This window comes from Scyliorhinus canicula, unplaced genomic scaffold, assembly GCF_902713615.1.
Source record: "Scyliorhinus canicula unplaced genomic scaffold, sScyCan1.1, whole genome shotgun sequence".
NCBI classification, from domain to species: domain Eukaryota; kingdom Metazoa; phylum Chordata; class Chondrichthyes; order Carcharhiniformes; family Scyliorhinidae; genus Scyliorhinus; species Scyliorhinus canicula.
The window spans coordinates 36,675-55,484 of record NW_024055947.1 but is presented as its reverse complement, the minus strand read 5'-3'; the positions used below and the strand labels follow the sequence as shown (position 1 = coordinate 55,484).

The following is an 18,810-nucleotide window of genomic DNA, read 5'->3' as shown; positions in this document are numbered from 1 at the left end:
TGGTACAGTTTTTGGGGGAGTGTGGGAAGGCGAGATGAGCAGTATTGTTAACCAGAACATCATGTGCGTTTGATGCAATATGTTTGAGTGTACTCTAAATCATGTTTGGTAGGTAATATTTTGTTTGTACAAGAACACTTCCAACCTTCTTAAAATAAAATTAACCTGGTGTGCCCATTTAATGATCTACCTTGAATATCCTGGGGTTGGCTGGGGTGCATTGTACTCAACCATCTCCCTTGGCTGCATGGTGAAGTGTGTAACAGGGCGAGTTGCTACATTTAAATTGCAAATATTTGCTCTTTGCCTTTGTCCAAAGATCAATTTTGTGTAATGCTCTGAAGAATAGTAATGATGTGACTTTGAAACCACTTGTCTCAATTGCACTCAATAAAGCTCATTTGAAGGACAAAAAAAAAAATTAATTGCCCTTGAACTGAGCGGTTTGCTCAGCCATTTCAGAGGGCATTTTAAGAGTCGACCACTTTGCTGTGGGTCTGGTGTCACATGTCGGCCACACCAGGTAAGGGCAGGAGATTTCCTTCCCTAAAGGACATGAGAGATCCAGATGGGGTTTTATGACAAACAACGATGGTTTCATGGTCATCATTAGACTTTTAATTCCAGATTTTTAAAAATTGAATTCACATTCCACCATTTCATATACTAACTAAGAAGTTAATTTCTGGACTAAAGAATTGTGAGTTCTTCAAAGATGCAACAAGCAAAGTGGATAAAGGGGACCCTGTAGATGTAATGTATTTGGACTTCTGGAAGGTGTTTGATAAATTGCCACACAGGTTAATTGACAAGGCGAATTCACATGGGATTAGGAGTAATTTATTAGTTTAGATAGAAGACTGGCTGACAGACAGGAAACAGAGAGTCAGGATAAATGGTTCTTTTTTGGATGGCAAGATGTAACTAATGGGCTGCCACAGAGTTCAGTCCTTCGGCCCCAGCTATTTATAATCTATATTAACAACTTGGATACAGGGATAGAAGGTTCCATAGCCAAATTAGTAGATGACACAAAAATAGTTGGGACAGGAAGCTGCAATGAGAAAATAAGAACCTTACAAATGGATATAGTAGGTTCGGAGAGTGGTCCAAAATGTGGCTGATGGAGCTTATTGTGGATAAGTGTGAGGTCATGCATTTTGGTCAAGTAGGCTGCAAATGAAGTTACTGTGAAAAGCCCCACATTCCGGCGCCTGTTCAGGGAGGCTGGTCCGGGAATTGAACCGTGCTGCTGGCCTGCCTCGGTATGCTTTAAAAACCAGCGATTTAGCCCAGTGTGCTAAACCAGCCCCTCTGAGTTGCTGATGATACAAAGTCCGGTGGCATCATAGACAGCATAGATGATTGCATTAAATTGCAAGGAGATATTGACTGACAGACAAGGTGAATGGGCAAGATTGTGGCATTATAAACAAGTGTGAGGTTATCTGTTTTGAACCAAAAAAGGATAGAACTGAGTACTTTCTAAATGGAAAGAGGTTCAGTACAGTGGGTGTCCAAAGAGACTTGGGGTTCATAGAATCTATGGTATGGAGACAGGCCCTTCGGCCCAAACTGGTCCATGCCAACCAAAAAGCTCATCTAAGCCAATTCCATTGGCCTGTATTTGGCCCATATCCCTCTGAACCTTTCCTATCCATGTATCTGTCCAAATGCCTTTTCAGTGTTGTCAATGTCCCTGCCGCAACTCCTTCCTCCGGCAGTTCATTCCGTACCATCCTCTATGGAAAACCATTGCTCCTTAGGTTCCCATTAATTCTTTCCCGTCTCAACCTAAACCTATGCCCTTTAGTTCTCGATTCCCCAACCCTGAGAAAAAGACTGAGTGCATTCACCCTATCCATGCCTCCCATGATCTTATACACCTCTATAAGATCACCCCTCAGTCCCCTACGCTCCAAAGATAAAGGTCCTGGCCTGTCCAATCTTTCCCTTTCACTCAGTCTCTTGAGTCCCGGCAACATACTTGTAAATCTCTTTTGCGCTCTCTCCAGTTTAATAACATCTTTCCTTTAGCAAGGCGACCAAAACTGAACACAATACTCCAAGTGCGACTTCACCAACGTCCTGTACAACTGTAACATAACTTTCCAACTTGTATACTAAATGCCCTGACTGATGAAGGCCAGCATGCCAAAAGCCTTCTTCATCAGAGAATTTGCAGTGCAGAAGGAGGTTATTCGGCCCATCGAGTCTTCCAGAGCTGGATAGCCCTCAGAAAGAGCACCCCACCCACTTATCTACTCTATCCCAGTAACCCCCACTTAACCTTTTTTTTGGACACTAAGGGCAATTTAGCATGCCCAGTCCACCTATCCCGCACATCTTTAGACTGTGGGAGGAAACCAGAGAACACACGCAGTCACGGGGCGAATGTGCAGACTCCACACAGACAGTGACCCAGCTGGGAATCGAACCTGGGACCCTGGAGCTGTGAAGCAACTGTGGTAACCACTATTCTACCGTGCTGCCCTATCTATCTGTGACTCCACCTTTAAAGAACCGTGCACATGAACTCCAAGATCCCTCTGTTCCATGATACACCCTAAGGCCCTACCATTCATTGTGAAAGTCCGACCCTGGATTTGACTTTCTGAAATGCAACTCCTCACACTTATCTGTATTATCATAGAGTATCATAGAATGTACAGTGCAGAAGGAGGCCATTCAGCCCATCGAGTCTGCACCGGCTCTTGGAAAGAGCACCCTACCCAAGGTCAACACCTCCACCCTATCCCCATAACACAGTAACCCCACCCAACACTAAGGGCAATTTTGGACACTAAGGGCAATTTATCATGGCCAATCCACCTAACCTGCACATCTTTGGACTGTGGGAGGAAACCGAAGCACCCGGAGGAAACCCACGCAGACACGGGGAGGATGTACAGACTCCGCACAGACAGTGACCCAAGCCGGAATCGAACCTGGGACCTTGGAGCTGTGAAGCAATTGTGCTATCCACAATGCTACCGTGCTGCCCATGATGGTATTGAACAACATTTGCCATTTCTCAGCCTACTTCCCCAGCTGACAAGATCCTGCTGCAATTTTTGACAACCTTCCTCACTGTCTACAATACCACCTATTTTACTGTCATCTGCAAACTTACTGATCATGCCTTGTACATTCTCATCCAAATCGTTGATATAGATACAAATAGCAATCTCCGTGTTACTAATCTCCTAGTTACTGATCTCCGAGTTACTCCCTACTTAGTTAATTACTCCAGTTTCTCAAATTTAGAACAGATTTCCAACCAGCCAATCAGCTTTACTCTGAGGTACGTTATTTATATTTATTGTGGGGCAGCATGGTGGCACAGTGGATAGCATTGCTGCCTGTGGTGCTGAGGACCCGGGTTCAAATCCTGGCTCTGGGTCACTGTCCATGAGGAGTTTGCACATTTTCCCTGTGTCTGCGTGGGTTTCGCCCCCACAACCCAAAGATGTCCATGCTAAATTGCCCCTTAATTGGAAAAATAATTGGGTGCCAATATTTATTGTTCCGAATTTGCACCAACTCCTCTCCCTGCTGTCTAGACCATGAATCCCCGAGGTACGTTATTTATATTCACTGTTCCGAAGCTCCTCCTGCCTGGGTTCACACCAACCCCTCTCCCTACTGTCTAGGCCGTGAATCCCCGAGGTGCATTATTTATATTTACTGTTCCGAAGCTCCTCCTGCCTGGATTTGCGCAAACTCCGCTCCCTGCTATCTAGGCCGTGAATCCCCGAGGTACATTATTTATATTTACTGTGTTGACCGATTAATGGCTGGAGGATAGGGGCAGGTCATGTGATCAAACCTCCAGGAATACATTTAATCAAAGTTGGCGAAGAGAGAATGTTGTGAATTTCTATCCTAAACTGACAGTGAGGTTTCTGTAAATTTACAGGATACTGGAAGTGGAGGTTTAACAGACGGGAAACACAAACCAAACGTCACATCGCGATCTGACAGATCACTCGGTTCATCAGAACCTGAATTTCAGCAGCATCTGGGTGTGGAAGGTAAAAGGTTTGTCTGTTCTGTCTGTGAGGGAAGATTTGCCATGCTAAATTGCCCGTAGTGTAAGGTTAATGGGGGGATTGTTGGGTTACGGGTTACGTGGGGTTTAAGTGGGGTGATCATTGCTCGGCACAACATCGAGGGCCGAAGGGACTGTTCTGTGCTGTACTATTCTATTTCAGATCTCAGTGTGACTGGAAAAGCCCCGAGATTCACAAACCCTGGTTAGACCAAACCAGGAGAACTGTGTTCAGTTCTGGGCATCAAACCTGAGGAAGGATAGAATGGCCTCGGAGGGAGTGTAGCACAGATTTACCTGAGTGATATCTGAACCCCCCCCCCAGGGTTAAATTACAAAACTAGATTATACAAGAGAGTCAGAGATATGATGACACAGAGAATGGCATTCGGCCCATTGAGTCCATGCTATCTCTCTGGAGCAATCCAGTCAGTGCCATTCTCCTGCTCTATCCCTGTATCTTCGCAGGTTTATTTCCCTCAAATCCAATTTCCTTTTGAAATCAAATGATTCATTGTGTCCATTTCCAAACTCCCTCCTCGGCAGCAAGTTTCAGGTCATTGCCGCTCGCTGTGTAAAAACATATATCTCATATCACCTCATATCTCCTGTACCTTTTACATACAAACTTGGATCAGGCCACTCGGCCCCTCGAGCCTGCTCAGCATTCAATTAGACTGCTGCTGATCTCATTCTAACCTCAACTCCACATTCTTGCCTACCCCGATGACCTTTCACCCCCTTGCCCATCAAGAATGTATCCAGCTCTGCGTTAAAAATATTCAATGACTCTGCTTCCACTGCCTTTTAACGACGTGAGTTCCAAAGTCTTACAACCCTCAAGAGAATAAAAAATCCTCATCTCCATCTGAAATGGGTGACCCCTTATTTTGCAACAGTGACCCCTTGTTCCAGATTCTCCCACAAGAGGAAACATCCTCTCTGCATCCACCCTGTCAAGACCCCTCAGGATCTGATATAGTTCAATCCAGGTTTTACCCAAAACTTTCAATCTGTGTCCTGACAGATTAACTTAATTCCACCCTATCTACGTATCTGCTTGTACGATCAGTGAATGGAAAGAGTTTCTTTGTCTACCCGATGGAAATCTGGCAAAATCTTTTGGACCAGAATCAAATCTCCCCTCAACCTCCTTTGCTGGAACCATACTGGTAAATCTCCTCAGCACCTTCTCAAGAACCTTCACATCCTCCCTGAAGAGTGGTGACCAGAGCTTTATAAAGATGCATAGAATAGAAATAGAATCATAGAATTCCGAAGGTGCAGAATGAGGCCAATCGGCCCATCAAGTCTGCACTGATCCTCTGAAAGGGCACTTGTTTGGGCCCACATTCCTACCCTGTCCCTGTGACCCCCATAGCCCCACATAACCTGCACATCCCAGGACACTAATGGGTAATTTATCAAGGCCAATCCACCTAACGTTCCCTTTAGACTGTTGGAGGAAACCTGAGCACTGGCTGGAAATCCACACAGACACGGGGAGAAAGTGCAAACTCCACACAGTCACCAAGGCCGGAATTGAACCCGAGTCCCTGGCGCCGTGAGGCAGCAGTGCTAATCACCGTGCCACCAGAAGCATAGTTTTGGGATCAATATTACTGTTTATGAATAAAAGCAAATTACTGCGGATGCTGGAATCTGAAGCCAAAGAGAAAATGCTGGAACATCTCAGCAGGTCTGGCAGCATCTGTAGGGAAGGAAAAGAGTTAACAAAGGACCATGAAATGAAAATGAAATGAAAATGGCTTATTGTCACGAGTAGGCTTCAATGAAGTTACTGTGAAAAGCCCCTAGTCGCCACATTCCGGCGCCTGTTCGGGGAGGCTGGTACGGGAATCGAACCGTGCTGCTGGCCTGCTTGGTCTGCTAAAAGCCAGCGATTTAGCTGAGTGAGCTAAACCAGCCCCTCTGGACTCAACATGAGATCTTTTCTCTCCCTACAGATGCTGCCAGACCTGCTGAGATGTTCCAGCATTTTCTCTTTGGTTACTGTTTATGAAGCTCAAGATTGAATTTGCTTTGCCAACTATTCTCTTTAATATGACTTGTAGATATACAAAATCCCTCTTCACCTCTTTCTCACTCCTCCCAAAGAGGCCAGTTGGGTTTTTGTGACAATCCAGCAGTTTTTATGGTCACTTTTTCCCAGTGCCAGCCCCACAAATGACCAGAATCATTCAGCTCAATTTCACAACCTGCCTTTGTGTTTTTGTGGGTTCTCTCTCACTCCCTATTTTCTGTTTTAAATCACTTTCACAGGGTGTTCGAAGGGGAGGCTTCAAAGTCCGGAAACTCAAACCAAGCATCACATTAGGATCTGACAAGAGCCCTCAATTTATCATATCCTGAATATCAGCGGATATTGAACATGGAAGGAAAAAGCATCGTTCACAGTGGGGAGAAACCGTACACGTCATCGGGCCCCATGAGACAGAAATGCAGTCACACTGAGGAGAAACTGTGGAAATGTGCGGACTGTGGGAAAGGATTCACTTCCCCATCCAAGCTGGAAACTCATCGACGTAGTCACACTGGGGAGAGACCGTTCACCTGCTCCACGTGTGGGAAGGGATTCACTGATTCATCCACACTGCGGCAACACCAGCGAATTCACACTGGGGAGAGACCATTCACCTGCTCCAAGTGCGGGAAGGGATTCACTAACTCATCAACACTGCAGAAACACCAGCGAGTTCACACTGGGGAGAGACCATTCACCTGCTCCACGTGTGGGAAGGGATTCACTCAGTCATCCCACCTGTTGCGTCACCAGCGAATTCACACTGGGGAGAGACCGTTCACCTGCTCCACGTGTGGGAAGGGATTCACTAATTCATCCAACCTGCTGAGTCACCAGCGAGTTCACACAGGGGAGAGACCATTCAGCTGCACCAAGTGTGGGAAGGGATTCACTCAGTCATCCAACCTGCTGAGTCACCAGCGTGTTCACACAGGGGAGAGACCGTTCACCTGCTCCAAGTGCGGGAAGGGATTCACTGATTCATCCCACCTGTTGCGTCACCAGCAAGTTCACACTCGGGAGAGACCGTTCACCTGCTCCACGTGTGGGAAGGGATTCACTGATTCATCCACACTGCGGGAACACCAGCGAGTTCACACTGGGGAGAGACCGTTCACCTGCTCCACGTGTGGGAAGGGATTCACTCTGTCAGCCAACCTGCTGAGTCACCAGCGAGTTCACACTGGGGAGAGACCGTTCACCTGCTCCACGTGTGGGAAGGGATTCACTCTGTCAGCCAACCTGCTGAGTCACCAGCGAGTTCACACTGGGGAGAGACCGTTCACCTGCTCCACGTGTGGGAAGGGATTCACTCAGTCATCCCACCTGTTGCGTCACCAGCGAGTTCACACTGGGGAGAGACCGTTCACCTGCTCCACGTGTGGGAAGGGATTCACTCAGTCATCCGACCTGCTGAGTCACCAGCGTGTTCACACTGGGGAGAGACCGTTCACCTGCTCCACGTGTGGGAAGGGATTCACTGAATCATCCACACTGCGGAAACACCAGCGAATTCACACTGGGGAGAGACCGTTCACCTGCTCCACGTGTGGGAAGGAATTCACTGAATCATCCACACTGCGGAAACACCAGCGAATTCACACTGGGGAGAGACCATTCACCTGCTCCGCCTGTGGGAAGGGATTCACTCGGTCATCCCACCTGCTGATTCACCAGCGAGTTCACACTGGGGAGAGACCGTTCACCTGCTCCACGTGTGGGAAGGGATTCACTCAGTCAGCCAACCTGCTGAGTCACCAACGAGTTCACACTGGGGAGAGACCATTCACCTGCTCCACGTGTGGGAAGGGATTCACTGAATCATCCACACTGCGGAAACACCAGCGAGTTCATACTGGGGAGAGACCGTTCACCTGCTCCACGTGTGGGAAGGGATTCACTCTGTCATCCCACCTGCTGAGACACCAGCGAGTTCACACTGATTAGAGACCGTTTCAATGTCCAGACTGTGGGAAGAGCTATAAAAGTTCTGGGGAATTGATGTGTCATCAACGTGTTCACACTGATGAGAGACCGTTCAGGTGCTCTCACTGTGGGACTGGGTTCAGACAATCCTCTTGCCTCACTGTACATCAGCGAATTCACAATGGGGAGAGGCCATTGACCTGCTCCGAGTGTGGGAAGGGATTCACTCAGTCATCCCACCTGCTGAGACACCAGCGAGGCCACAAGTAACCACAGTGATTGGATTTTCCTGTTCCTCACATTCAGGACTGAACCATGTTCATTTGGGTCTCTTTCTCCTAATAATAAACTCCAGCCCATTTACAGGGGCTAATATTCTGGCTGAAAGTTAAATAAATTAGAATTATGTTAAATATGCAGTGTTGAAATTTTTTAATATCTCTGACACAAGTTAGTTCCTTTTTTTTTATAAATTTAGATTATCCAATTATTTTTTCCAATTAAGGGGGCAATTTAGCTTGGCCAATCCACCTACTCTGCACATTTTTGGGTTGTGGGGGCGAAACCCACGCAGACACGGGGAGAATGTGCAAACTCCACACGGACAGTGACCCAGAGCCGGGATCAAACCTGGGACCTCAGCGCTGTGAGGCGGTTGTGCTAACCACTAGGCCACCGTGCTGCCCTAGTTAGTTCCTTTTGAAGTACTCTCGCTCTCCCCTGTCTCTTCCATCCTCACCTCCAACAAGAGTCTGAGGAGCTTGTGAAGCTTCTTTGTGACATGAGATTGAGTCAATCCGATCAGCTGCCTCGGCTGCTTCCCTCCCTTCCACGAGCCCACCGGACCAAACTGTCTGTAAATTTCATCCTTTTGACTTCTGGTGGCGGCCATGGAGTAGGAGGTCGAGCTCCCACTCGTGACGGACCGTTTGAACCTATTCTCCCGATTTGTTTCGGAATTCTATTAGAAACATTGGCGGAGAGTGAGACAGTGAGGAGAAATCCCCCACCAGTATGTGGTGCCGTGGACCAGAAATGGTCGTCCAAGAAGAATTAGTTGAGCAGCGAAGCTGACTGTAGAACCTGCAGGAGAGCTTCGCCAAGCAAATGAAGGCAACCTAATTAATTTTCTTTTTTTCTCCCATGTGCACAAAGCGTACTGCCGGATCGACTTCTTTATTGTGAGCATGGTTCTACTGGTGGGGGTGGTTGATACTGAATATTCGGCAATTGCTGTGTTGGACCATGCCCCACATTGGGTGGATTTACGGGCGAATAAGGAGAGAGGGCAGCGCCCGCAATGGAGGTTGGGTGTGGGAATGTTAGCGGATGAGGGGGTGTGCGGGTGGGTGAGGGAATCTATCCAGAACTATTTGGAAATAAATGACACGGGGGATGTCTCGGCAGCAACGGTTTGGGAAGCGCTGAAGGCAGTGGTTAGGGGGGAGTTAATGTCGATACAGACCCATAGGGAAAAGGTGGAGCGAGCAGAGAGGGATAGGGTAGTTGGGGAAATACTCCAGGTGGACAGGACATAGTCGGAGGCCACGGAGGTGGGGTTATTGAAGGAGTGGCAGGGGCTACAAATGGAGTTTGAGCTGTTATCTGGAGGGAAGGCGGAGGAGTAACTGAGGAAGGCGAGGGGGGAGCGGTATACGAGTATGGTGAGGCCAGTACGATGCGAGCGCACGAGCTGAGGAAAAGGGAGGGTGGCCAGGGAGCTTGGAAGAGTGAAGGACAGAGGTGGGAACCCGGTCTTGGACCCTGCAGGGGTGAACGGGGTGTTTAAGGAGTTTTATAGCAAGTTATATGAGTCAGAACCCCAGCTGGGGTAGAGGGGATGAGGCAGCTTCTGGGTGAGTTGAAGTCCGAAGGAAGGGCAGGTGGAGGGGTCGGGTGCCCCGACTGGAATTGAAGAAATAGTAGAGGGGCTGGAGGCCAGACATTGGGTAAGGCCCTGGGACCAGACAGCTACCCAGTGGAATTTTATAAGTTCTCGGAGATGCTGGGCCCGCTGCTGGTGAGGGTATTTAATGAGGCAAGGGAGCAGGGTGCCCTTCCCCCAACAATGTCACAGGCCTTGATCCTGAAGGAGGACCCTGAGCTATGCGGGTCATATAGGCCAATCTCCCTATTGAATGTGGATGCCAAACTGTTGGCCTCAAGGCTAGAGGGCTGTGTCCCTGAGGTGATAAGGGAAGACCAGACGGGGTTTGTGAAGGGCAGGCAACTTACCAATGTCAGAAGGCTCTTAAACGTTATGAGAGGTGGGAGAGGGAAAGGTATCGATATCTACAAAGAACTCATGGAGTCGGGGGAAACTCAGATAGAGGAGCTAAAGGGCAAATGGGAAGAGGAGCTCTGGGGAGGGATAGAGGCCGGTCTGTGGGCGGATGCCTTGAGCAGAGTCAATACGTCCTCATCATGTGCCAGACTCAGCCTGATACAATTTTTAGTCGTTCACAGGGCAGACATTTTTAAAAAGATTTAGAGTATCCAATTTATTTTTCCAATTAAAGGGCAATTTAGCATGGCCAATCCACCTTGGGGTTGTGGGGGTGAAACCCACGCAAGCACAGGCAGAATGTGCAAACTCCACATGGACAGTGACCCAGAGCCGGGATCGAACCTGGGACTTTGGTGCCGTGAGGCAGCGATTCTAACCACTGTGCCATCGTGCTGCCCCGTTCACCGGGCACACATGCCGGTGGCCCGGATGAGCAGGTTTTTTGGGGTAGAGGAGAGGTGTGTGGTGGGGGACAGCAAGTCATGTCCGTATGCTCTGGGCCTGCCTGAAGCTTGGGGGATTCTGGCAGGGTTTTGCAGATGTCATGTCCACGGACCTAAAAACACGGGTGGTGCCGAGCCCAGAGGTGCAGGATTTTGGAGTGCCGGCAGTCCAGGGGGCGAGAGAGGCTGATGTCTTGGCCTTTGCCTCCCTGGTAGCCCGGAGACGGATATTGCTAGCGTGGAGGGACTCGAAGCCCCGGAATCAGAGATCTGGGTTAGCGACATGGCTGGATTTGTCAAGAGTTGAAAAATCAAGTTTGCCCTCAGAGGGTCAACGCTCGGGTTCATCAGGAGGTGGCACTTTGTTGACTTCTTTAGAGAAAATTAACTGTCAGCAGAGGCAAAAAAGGGGGGTAGTTAGGCCATTCTCTGTTGAGGGTAGGAGGGACTGGTTAGGGATGGAGATGATTTATGCACAATGTTTTATGTGGATTTGCATTGTTTACTGTTGTCACTTATTATGATAAAATTACAAAACCGTAACAAAATGTATTTTTTTTTAAATCAACATCACCAAAATCAGATCATCTGCACATTGCCACATTGCTGTTTGTGCCATGTTGCTTTGTGGAAATTGGCTGCTGCATTTCCTATAACAGTGACGACACTTCAGAAGCTCTTTGGGACATGCTGTGATTGTGAAAGGCGCTACAGAAGTGCAAGTTTTAAATTGAAGATTGATGCTTTCTGATATTAATTGATTTCAGACATCCCCAATTAATAAATTTGCTTTGGTTCGGACAAGACTTTAACCAATTAAATCAAAGGCAGAATTCTGGACAGTAAATTTAAAAAGTTTTTTTAAAGAAAAGCTTTACTGACTGACTTGAAGACATTGACGTTTACTTCAAGGTGGTGACCAGTCTGTGGAAGAGTATTCCTACCTGGCTCCTTCTTTGACACTAATTTCCTTGGAACTCGGCTTCAAGAGTCTTCAGTACTTGGCCAACAAGGAAGACCTTCGGAACCTTGACTTTTACCCCCAAAGTGACCATTACCTCATGTCAGAGTTGGGCCTGTGGTAACATGACCATTGGTTAATTGGGCACCAGTTTAATTTAATTGGATCTTTAATTACTGACACCACCTTCTCTCATTTCCTTTGACAGGAATACAATTGAACTGTTTCATACTATCCCTTTATCTGATTCTGTACAACCGCTTATTCAAACAGTTTCAAATGTTGAGGCTCATCAGAGTTGGAAGGTCTCCCTTGCCAGTACATTTATCCTCATCGCACATTCTTTATATACACAGCGATTAAGCTTTTATATTTTTACAACAAATAAAACTCAGACTTTTACTAGAACTACTGATTCATTATTGTTTAATTAATTGTAACTCAATTAAGGATCACTACTTATTTAATCATGTTACAGACTTGTAGCTAATTAATACATTAATATGTAATTTATACATTTGGTTTATACATACACAGGTTATCGACTGAGTAGTACTACACTCAGTATGCTTCACACGGTGTCTGTGTCCATGTATTTACATTGTGTATTTATCGGCTGTCCTAGATTGTTTCACGTATGGAATGATCTGTCTGGACTGTACGCAGAACAATACTTTTCACTGTACCTCGGAGGTGGGCGTCACTGGCTGGACCAGCATTTACTGCTCATTCCAATTGCCCTTGAACTGCGTGTCTTGTGAGGCTATTTCAGAGGGCACTTACAAATCAACCACAACATTGCTGCGGATCTGGAGTCACGTGTCGGCCAGGCCACATAGAATGGCCATAAATTAGGAGAGGGGAATGTGCAACAGGACCTGGGTATCCTCGTACACCAGACACTGAAGGTAAACATGTAGCTACACCAGGCGGTAAAGAAGGCAAATGCTATGCTAGCCTTCATTGTGAGCGGATTTGAGGACAGGAGCAGGGATATCATGCAGCAATTGTGCAGGGCCTTGGCGAGGCCGTACCTGGAATATTGTGAGCAGTTTTGGTCTCTTTATCAAAGGAAGGATCTTCTTGCTTGAGAGGGAGTGCAGCGAAGGTTTACCAGACAGATTCTTGGGATGGTGGGACTGACGTATGAGAAATGGAATCAGTTAGGATTGTATTCTCTGGCTTTCAGAAGAATGAGGGGGGCTCTCATAGAAACCTATAATACATATAGATACATAGAAGACATGAGGCCTTTTGAACCTGCTCCGCCTTTTATCATGATCATGGCTGATCATCCAACTCAATATCCTAATCCTGCTTTCTCCCCAAAGCCTTCGATCCCATTCTCCCCAAGTGCTATATCCAGCCGCCTCTTAAATATATTCAATGTTTTAGCATCAACTAGTTCCTGTGGTAATGAATTCCACAGGCGCACCACTCTTTGGGTGAAGAAATGTCTCCTCATCTCTGTCCGAAATGGTTTACCCTGAATCCTCAGGACCCTGAATTGGAAAAAATGAATCTCAGAACCCCTGGTTCTGGACACACCCATCATTGGTAACATCTTCCCTGCATCTCCTCTGTCTAGTCCTGTTAGAATTTTAAAGTCTCTATGAGATTCCCCCCTCATTCTTCTGAACTCCAGCGAGAACAATCCCAACCTCATCGATCTCTCCTCATATGACAGTCCTGCCATCCCTGGAATCGGCCTGGTAAACATTCGCTGCACTCCCTCGAAAGCAAGAACACCCTTCCTCAGAGAAGGAGACCAACACTGCACACAATATTCTCAGTGTGGCCTCATCAAGGCCCTGTACAATTGCAGCAACCCATCCCTGCTTCTGTACTCGAAACCTCTTGCAATGAAGGCCAACATACCATTAGCCGGGGTGGCATGTGGCGCAGTGGTTAGCACTGGGACTGCGACGCAAAGGACCCAGGTTTGAATCCCGGCCCTGGGTCACTGTGGCGTTTGCACATTCTCCCCATGTCTGCTTGGGTTTCAGCCCCACAACTCAAAGATGTGCAGGTTAGGTGGATTGGCCATGCTAAATTGCCCTGTAATTGGAGAAAAAAATAATTGAGTACTCTATTTATCTTGAACAAAACATACCATTAGCATTCTTTACCGCCTGCTGCACCTGCATGCTTACCTTCAGCAACTGGTGCACAAGGACACCCAGGTCCTGCTGCACACTTCCCTCTCCCAATTTACAACCATCCAGGTAGTAATCTGTCTTCCTGTTTTTGCTTCCAAAGTGAATAACCTCACACTTATCCAAATTATACTGCATCTGCCATTGATTTGCCCACTCGCCCAACCTGTCCAGATCATGCTGCAGGATCCCTGCATCCTCGTCACAGTTCACCGTCCCACCCAACTTGGTATCATCTGCAAACTTTGAGATGTTACATTTTGTTCCCTCATCCAAATTATTAATATATATTGTGAATAGCTGGGGTCCCAGCACCAATCCCTGTGGTATCCCACTAGTTATTGCCTGCCAATTTGAAAAGGACCAATTAATTCCTACTCTTTGTTTCCTCTCTGTCAACCAGTTTTCTATCCACCTCAATACACTTCTCCCAATCCCATGCGCTTTAATTCTGCACAATAATCTCTTAGGCAGGACTTTGTCAAACGCCTTCTGAAAGTCCAAATATACCACATCGACTGGCTCCCCCATGTCAACTGTACTGGTTACATCTTCAAAGAATTCCAACAGATTTGTCAAGCACGATTTCCCCTTCATAAATCCATGCTGACTCTGACTGATCCTGCCACTACTTTCCAAATGTTCCGCTATAAAGCCCTTGATAATGGATTCAAGAATTTTCCCCATTACCGATGTTAGGCTTACTGGTCCATAATTCCCTGCTTTCTCTCTACAGAAGCAAAGTATGTATTCAATTGCTCAGCCATTTCTTTGCCCCTTATTTTGCATTCCCCTGTTTCTGTCTGTAGGGGGCCTACATTTCTCTTTACCAATCTCTTTCTCTTCACATATAGAAACTCTGAGTGTCAGTCTTTATGTTCCTTGCAAGCTTACTTTCATACTGTACTTTCCCCTTCTGAATCAATCCCGTTGTCCTACTTTGCTGAATTCTAAACTGCACCCAATCCTCAGACCTATTATTTTTCTTGGCCAATCTGTATGCTTATTCCTTGGATCGCATACTATTTCTAATTTCCTTTGTAAGCCATGGATTGGCCCTCTTACCCATTTTGCTTTTGTGCCAGACAGGAATGAACAGTTGCTGTAGTTCCGCCATACGGTCCTTCAATGTTTGCCGTTGCCTATCCACTGTCATCCCTTTAAGTAACTCTCCATAATCTATCACGGCCAACTCATGCCTCATATCTTCATAGTTCCCTTTATTAAGATTCAGCACCCAAGTCTCCGAATCAACAACTTCACTCTCCATCGTGATAAAAATGATCATGTTATGATCGCTCATAATATTCTTTTTTTTTCTAAATAATTTTTATTGGAATTTTTTACAGAAAATATAACAACAAGTATAGCCAAAAGCAGTAATATGCAACTAACAGCCCCATAACACCCACAATTCCCCCCATACCGTAACATCACATGTATCACATTCCCCACCCCCCCCCCCCCCCCAACAAGAGAACTTAACCATAAATTAAAATTAGATAAATCAAATTTAAATAAAATAAGCCAACATAATCAACGTCCCCCCCCCACCCCCCCGGGTTGCTGCTGCTACTGTCCCAGTACCCTATCGTTGAGCCAGAAAGTTGAGGAAAGGTTGCCACCGTTTAAAGAACCCTTGCACCGATCCTCTCAGGGCGAATTTAACCTTCTCAAGCTTAATGAAGCCCGCCATGTCATTGATCCAGGTCTCCACGCTTGGGGGCCTCCCGTCCTTCCAAGGTAGCAAAATCCTTCGCCGGGCTACTAGGGACGCAAAGGCCAGCACACCGGCCTCTTTCGCCTCCTGCACTCCCGGCTCTACCCCAACCCCAAAGATTGCGAGTCCCCATCCTGGCTTGACCCTGGATCCCACCACCCTTGACACCATCCTCGCCACCCCCTTCCAGAACTCCTCCATGCCGGGCATGCCCAGAACATATGGGCATGGTTCGCTGGACTCCCCGAGCACCTGACACGCCTGTCTTCACCCCCAAAGAACCTACTCATCCTTGTCCCAGTCATGTGGGCCCGGTGCAGCACCTTGAATTGGATGAGGCTAAGCCGCGCACACGAGGAGGAAGAATTTACCCTCTCCAGGGCATCAGCCCATGTCCCGTCTTCGATCTGTTCCCCCAGTTCCCCCTCCCACTTCGTTTTCAGCTCCTCTACTGACGCCTCTTCCACCTCCTGCATAAGCTTGTAGATATCGGATATCTTCCCCTCCCCGACCCAGACCCCCGAGAGCACCCTGTCACTCACCCCCTTCGCGGGGAACGCAGGGAATCCCTCCACCTGCCGTCTAGCAATGCCTTTACCTGCAGATATCTAAACATGTTTCCCGGCGGGAGCCCAAATTTCTCCTCCAACTCCCCCAGGCTCGCAAACCTTCCGTCAATAAACAGGTCCTTCAGCTGTCTAATGCCCGCTCTATACCATCCCCGAAATCCCCCATCCATGTTCCCCGGGACGAACCTATGGTTCCCCCTCAATGGAGCCTCCATCGAGCCCCCCACTTCTCCCCTATGTCGCCTCCACTGCCCCCAAATCTTGAGGATAGCCGCCACCACCGGGCTCGTGGTATACCTCGTGGGAGGGAGCGGCCACGGCGCCGTTACCAGGGCCCCCAGGCTTGTATCCCCACAGGACGCTCTCTCCATCCGTTTCCATGCTGCCCCCTCCCTCTCCATCACCCACTTACGCACCATCGACACGTTGGCCGCCCAGTACGCTCATAATATTCTAACAGGACTTGATTTTCCCGATGGTGGGAGTGTACAGAATAAGAGGTCGCAATCTGAGGATACGGGGAGACCATTTAGACACAGATGAGGAGAAATTTCTTCAACGTGAGAGTGGTGACCTTGTGGAATTTTTTAACACGGGAAATAGTTGAGGCCAATACATTGTATGTTTTCAAGAAGCAGTTAGATTTAGTGCTGAGGGCGAAGGGGATCAAAGGATATGGAGGGGAAAGCGGGATTAAGCTATTGAGTGGGATGATAAACTACGCTCATAATGAATGGCAGAGCAGGCGCAAAGGGCCAAATGATCTGTTTCTGCGCCTATTTTCTATGTAATCCCTTCCCACACTAAGAGCAGGTGAATGGTCTCTCCCCAGTGTGAACTTGCTGGTGTGTCTGCAGACTGGATAACTGTGTGAATCCATTACCACAGAGGGAGCAGGTGAACGGCTTCTCCCCAGTGTGAACTCGCTGATGTTTCCGCAGGATGGATGAATCAATGAATCCCTTCCCACACTGAGAGCAGTTGAACGGCCTCACCCCCGAGTGAATTCGCTGATGTTTCCATAGGCTGGATGAATCAATGAATCCCTTTCCACACTGAGAGCAGGTGAATGGCCTCTCCCCAGTGTGACTGTGTCGATGAATCTCCAGCTTAGACGGGACTCTGAATCCCTTCCCACAGTCCCCACATTTCCATGGTTTCTCCATATTTTGGGTCTCCTCGTGTCTCTCCAGATTGGACAATCAGCGGAAGCCTTGTCTATACAGTCTATACACAGAACATGTGCACTGTCTCTCCTCACTGTGAACAGTGTGATGTTTTTTCAGGCTGTGTAACCAATTGAAGCTCTTTCCACAGTCAGTTCACTGGAACTCTCTCACTCGGGTATGTGTTGTGTGGGTCTCGGTGCTTTTCCAGTCACACTGATGTTTCCACAGTCAGTTCACTGGAACACTCTCACTCGGGTGTGTGTTGTGTGGGTCTCGGTGCTTTTCCAGTCACACTGATGTTTCCACAATCAGTTCACTGGAACACTCTCACTCGGGTGTGTGATGTGTGGGTCTCGGTGCTTTTCCAGTCACACTCAGGTTTAAAATCTTTTGAAGCCGACAGATAGGACAAACATTTCTCCTTCTCACCAATGATATTCAGAGCCCGTTGTTTTCAGATCAGAAGGAATCGAGTGAGTTTGTCACATCGAGACGTGATGTTTGAGATTTCTGTCTATAATTCCTCCTCTTCCAATATCCTTTAAAAACAATTTACGAAAGTCTTCATTGTTAGTTCAGGATAGAAATTCAGAACAGACAACTCTAGTTCCTCTCTCATTCTCCAAAAGCTGTAAATCTGTAAATTCCCATACCAGCCTCCCCGGACAGGTGCCGGAATGTGGCGACTAGGGGCTTTTCACAGTAACTTCATTGAAGCCTACTTGTGACAATAAGCGATTTTCATTTCATTTTTTCAAATGTCCATCCCACACAATCTCCCTCCATTCTCACTCTGCTGTATGTACTGTTTACTCTCCCAATTCTCCTGAAGATGCTGATTCATGCTGATTGACAGATTCAAGGTCAGCTCACTGCTTCCTGAACAGGACACAGATTATAATACAAGCAAAAGTAGGCCATTCAGCCCATCGAGTCTGCTCAACGAGACAATAAGACCCTTGGCCGATCTACCTCAGCACCATTTTCCCCACACAATCCCCATATCCGTCAATATCTTGAATATCTGGAAACCTATCAATATTTGTCTTGAACATACTTGGTGACTGAGGCTCCATATTCCTATGGGGTAGGGAACTTAGAAGCTTCACCACATCCTCAAGTGAAGAAATCTCGCTTATTCTCAGCTTTTACGCTATTTTCCTATCTGTTCCCCATAACCCTTAATTCCATTGTCAATAAAATATCTGTCAAACTTGTGCTTCAATATATTCAATGACCCCCAGATACAACTGGTCCCTGTGGAAGGGAAATCCAAAGACTAACAACCCTCTGAGGGAAGAGATGACTGGAAATCTATAATGTAGCTAGTTTGATATTATAAGACGAGAAATAATTATATGTTTACTTTATTACAGAACCGTAAATAATATATCAAATCTGTTCCATATAGGAACACGAGACATATCTCTGTCCATTATAATGTCCCTTGAAATATCAGCCAACTCCTGGGGAACTCACCCCTT

At 47.2% G+C, this 18,810-nt stretch overlaps 1 protein-coding gene across 1 annotated transcript; it reads left to right on the top strand.

Moving 5' to 3' along the window:
* Positions 1–6,809: 6,809 nt before the first annotated feature.
* Positions 6,810–8,030, top strand: LOC119961360 (zinc finger protein 235-like; the record flags this gene model as incomplete). The annotated part of the gene is made up of 1 exon (XM_038788747.1): positions 6,810–8,030. A coding segment is annotated over one exon (1,221 nt), but the record flags the coding sequence as incomplete, so codon positions are not given.
* Between the last annotated feature and the right edge of the window lie 10,780 nt (positions 8,031–18,810).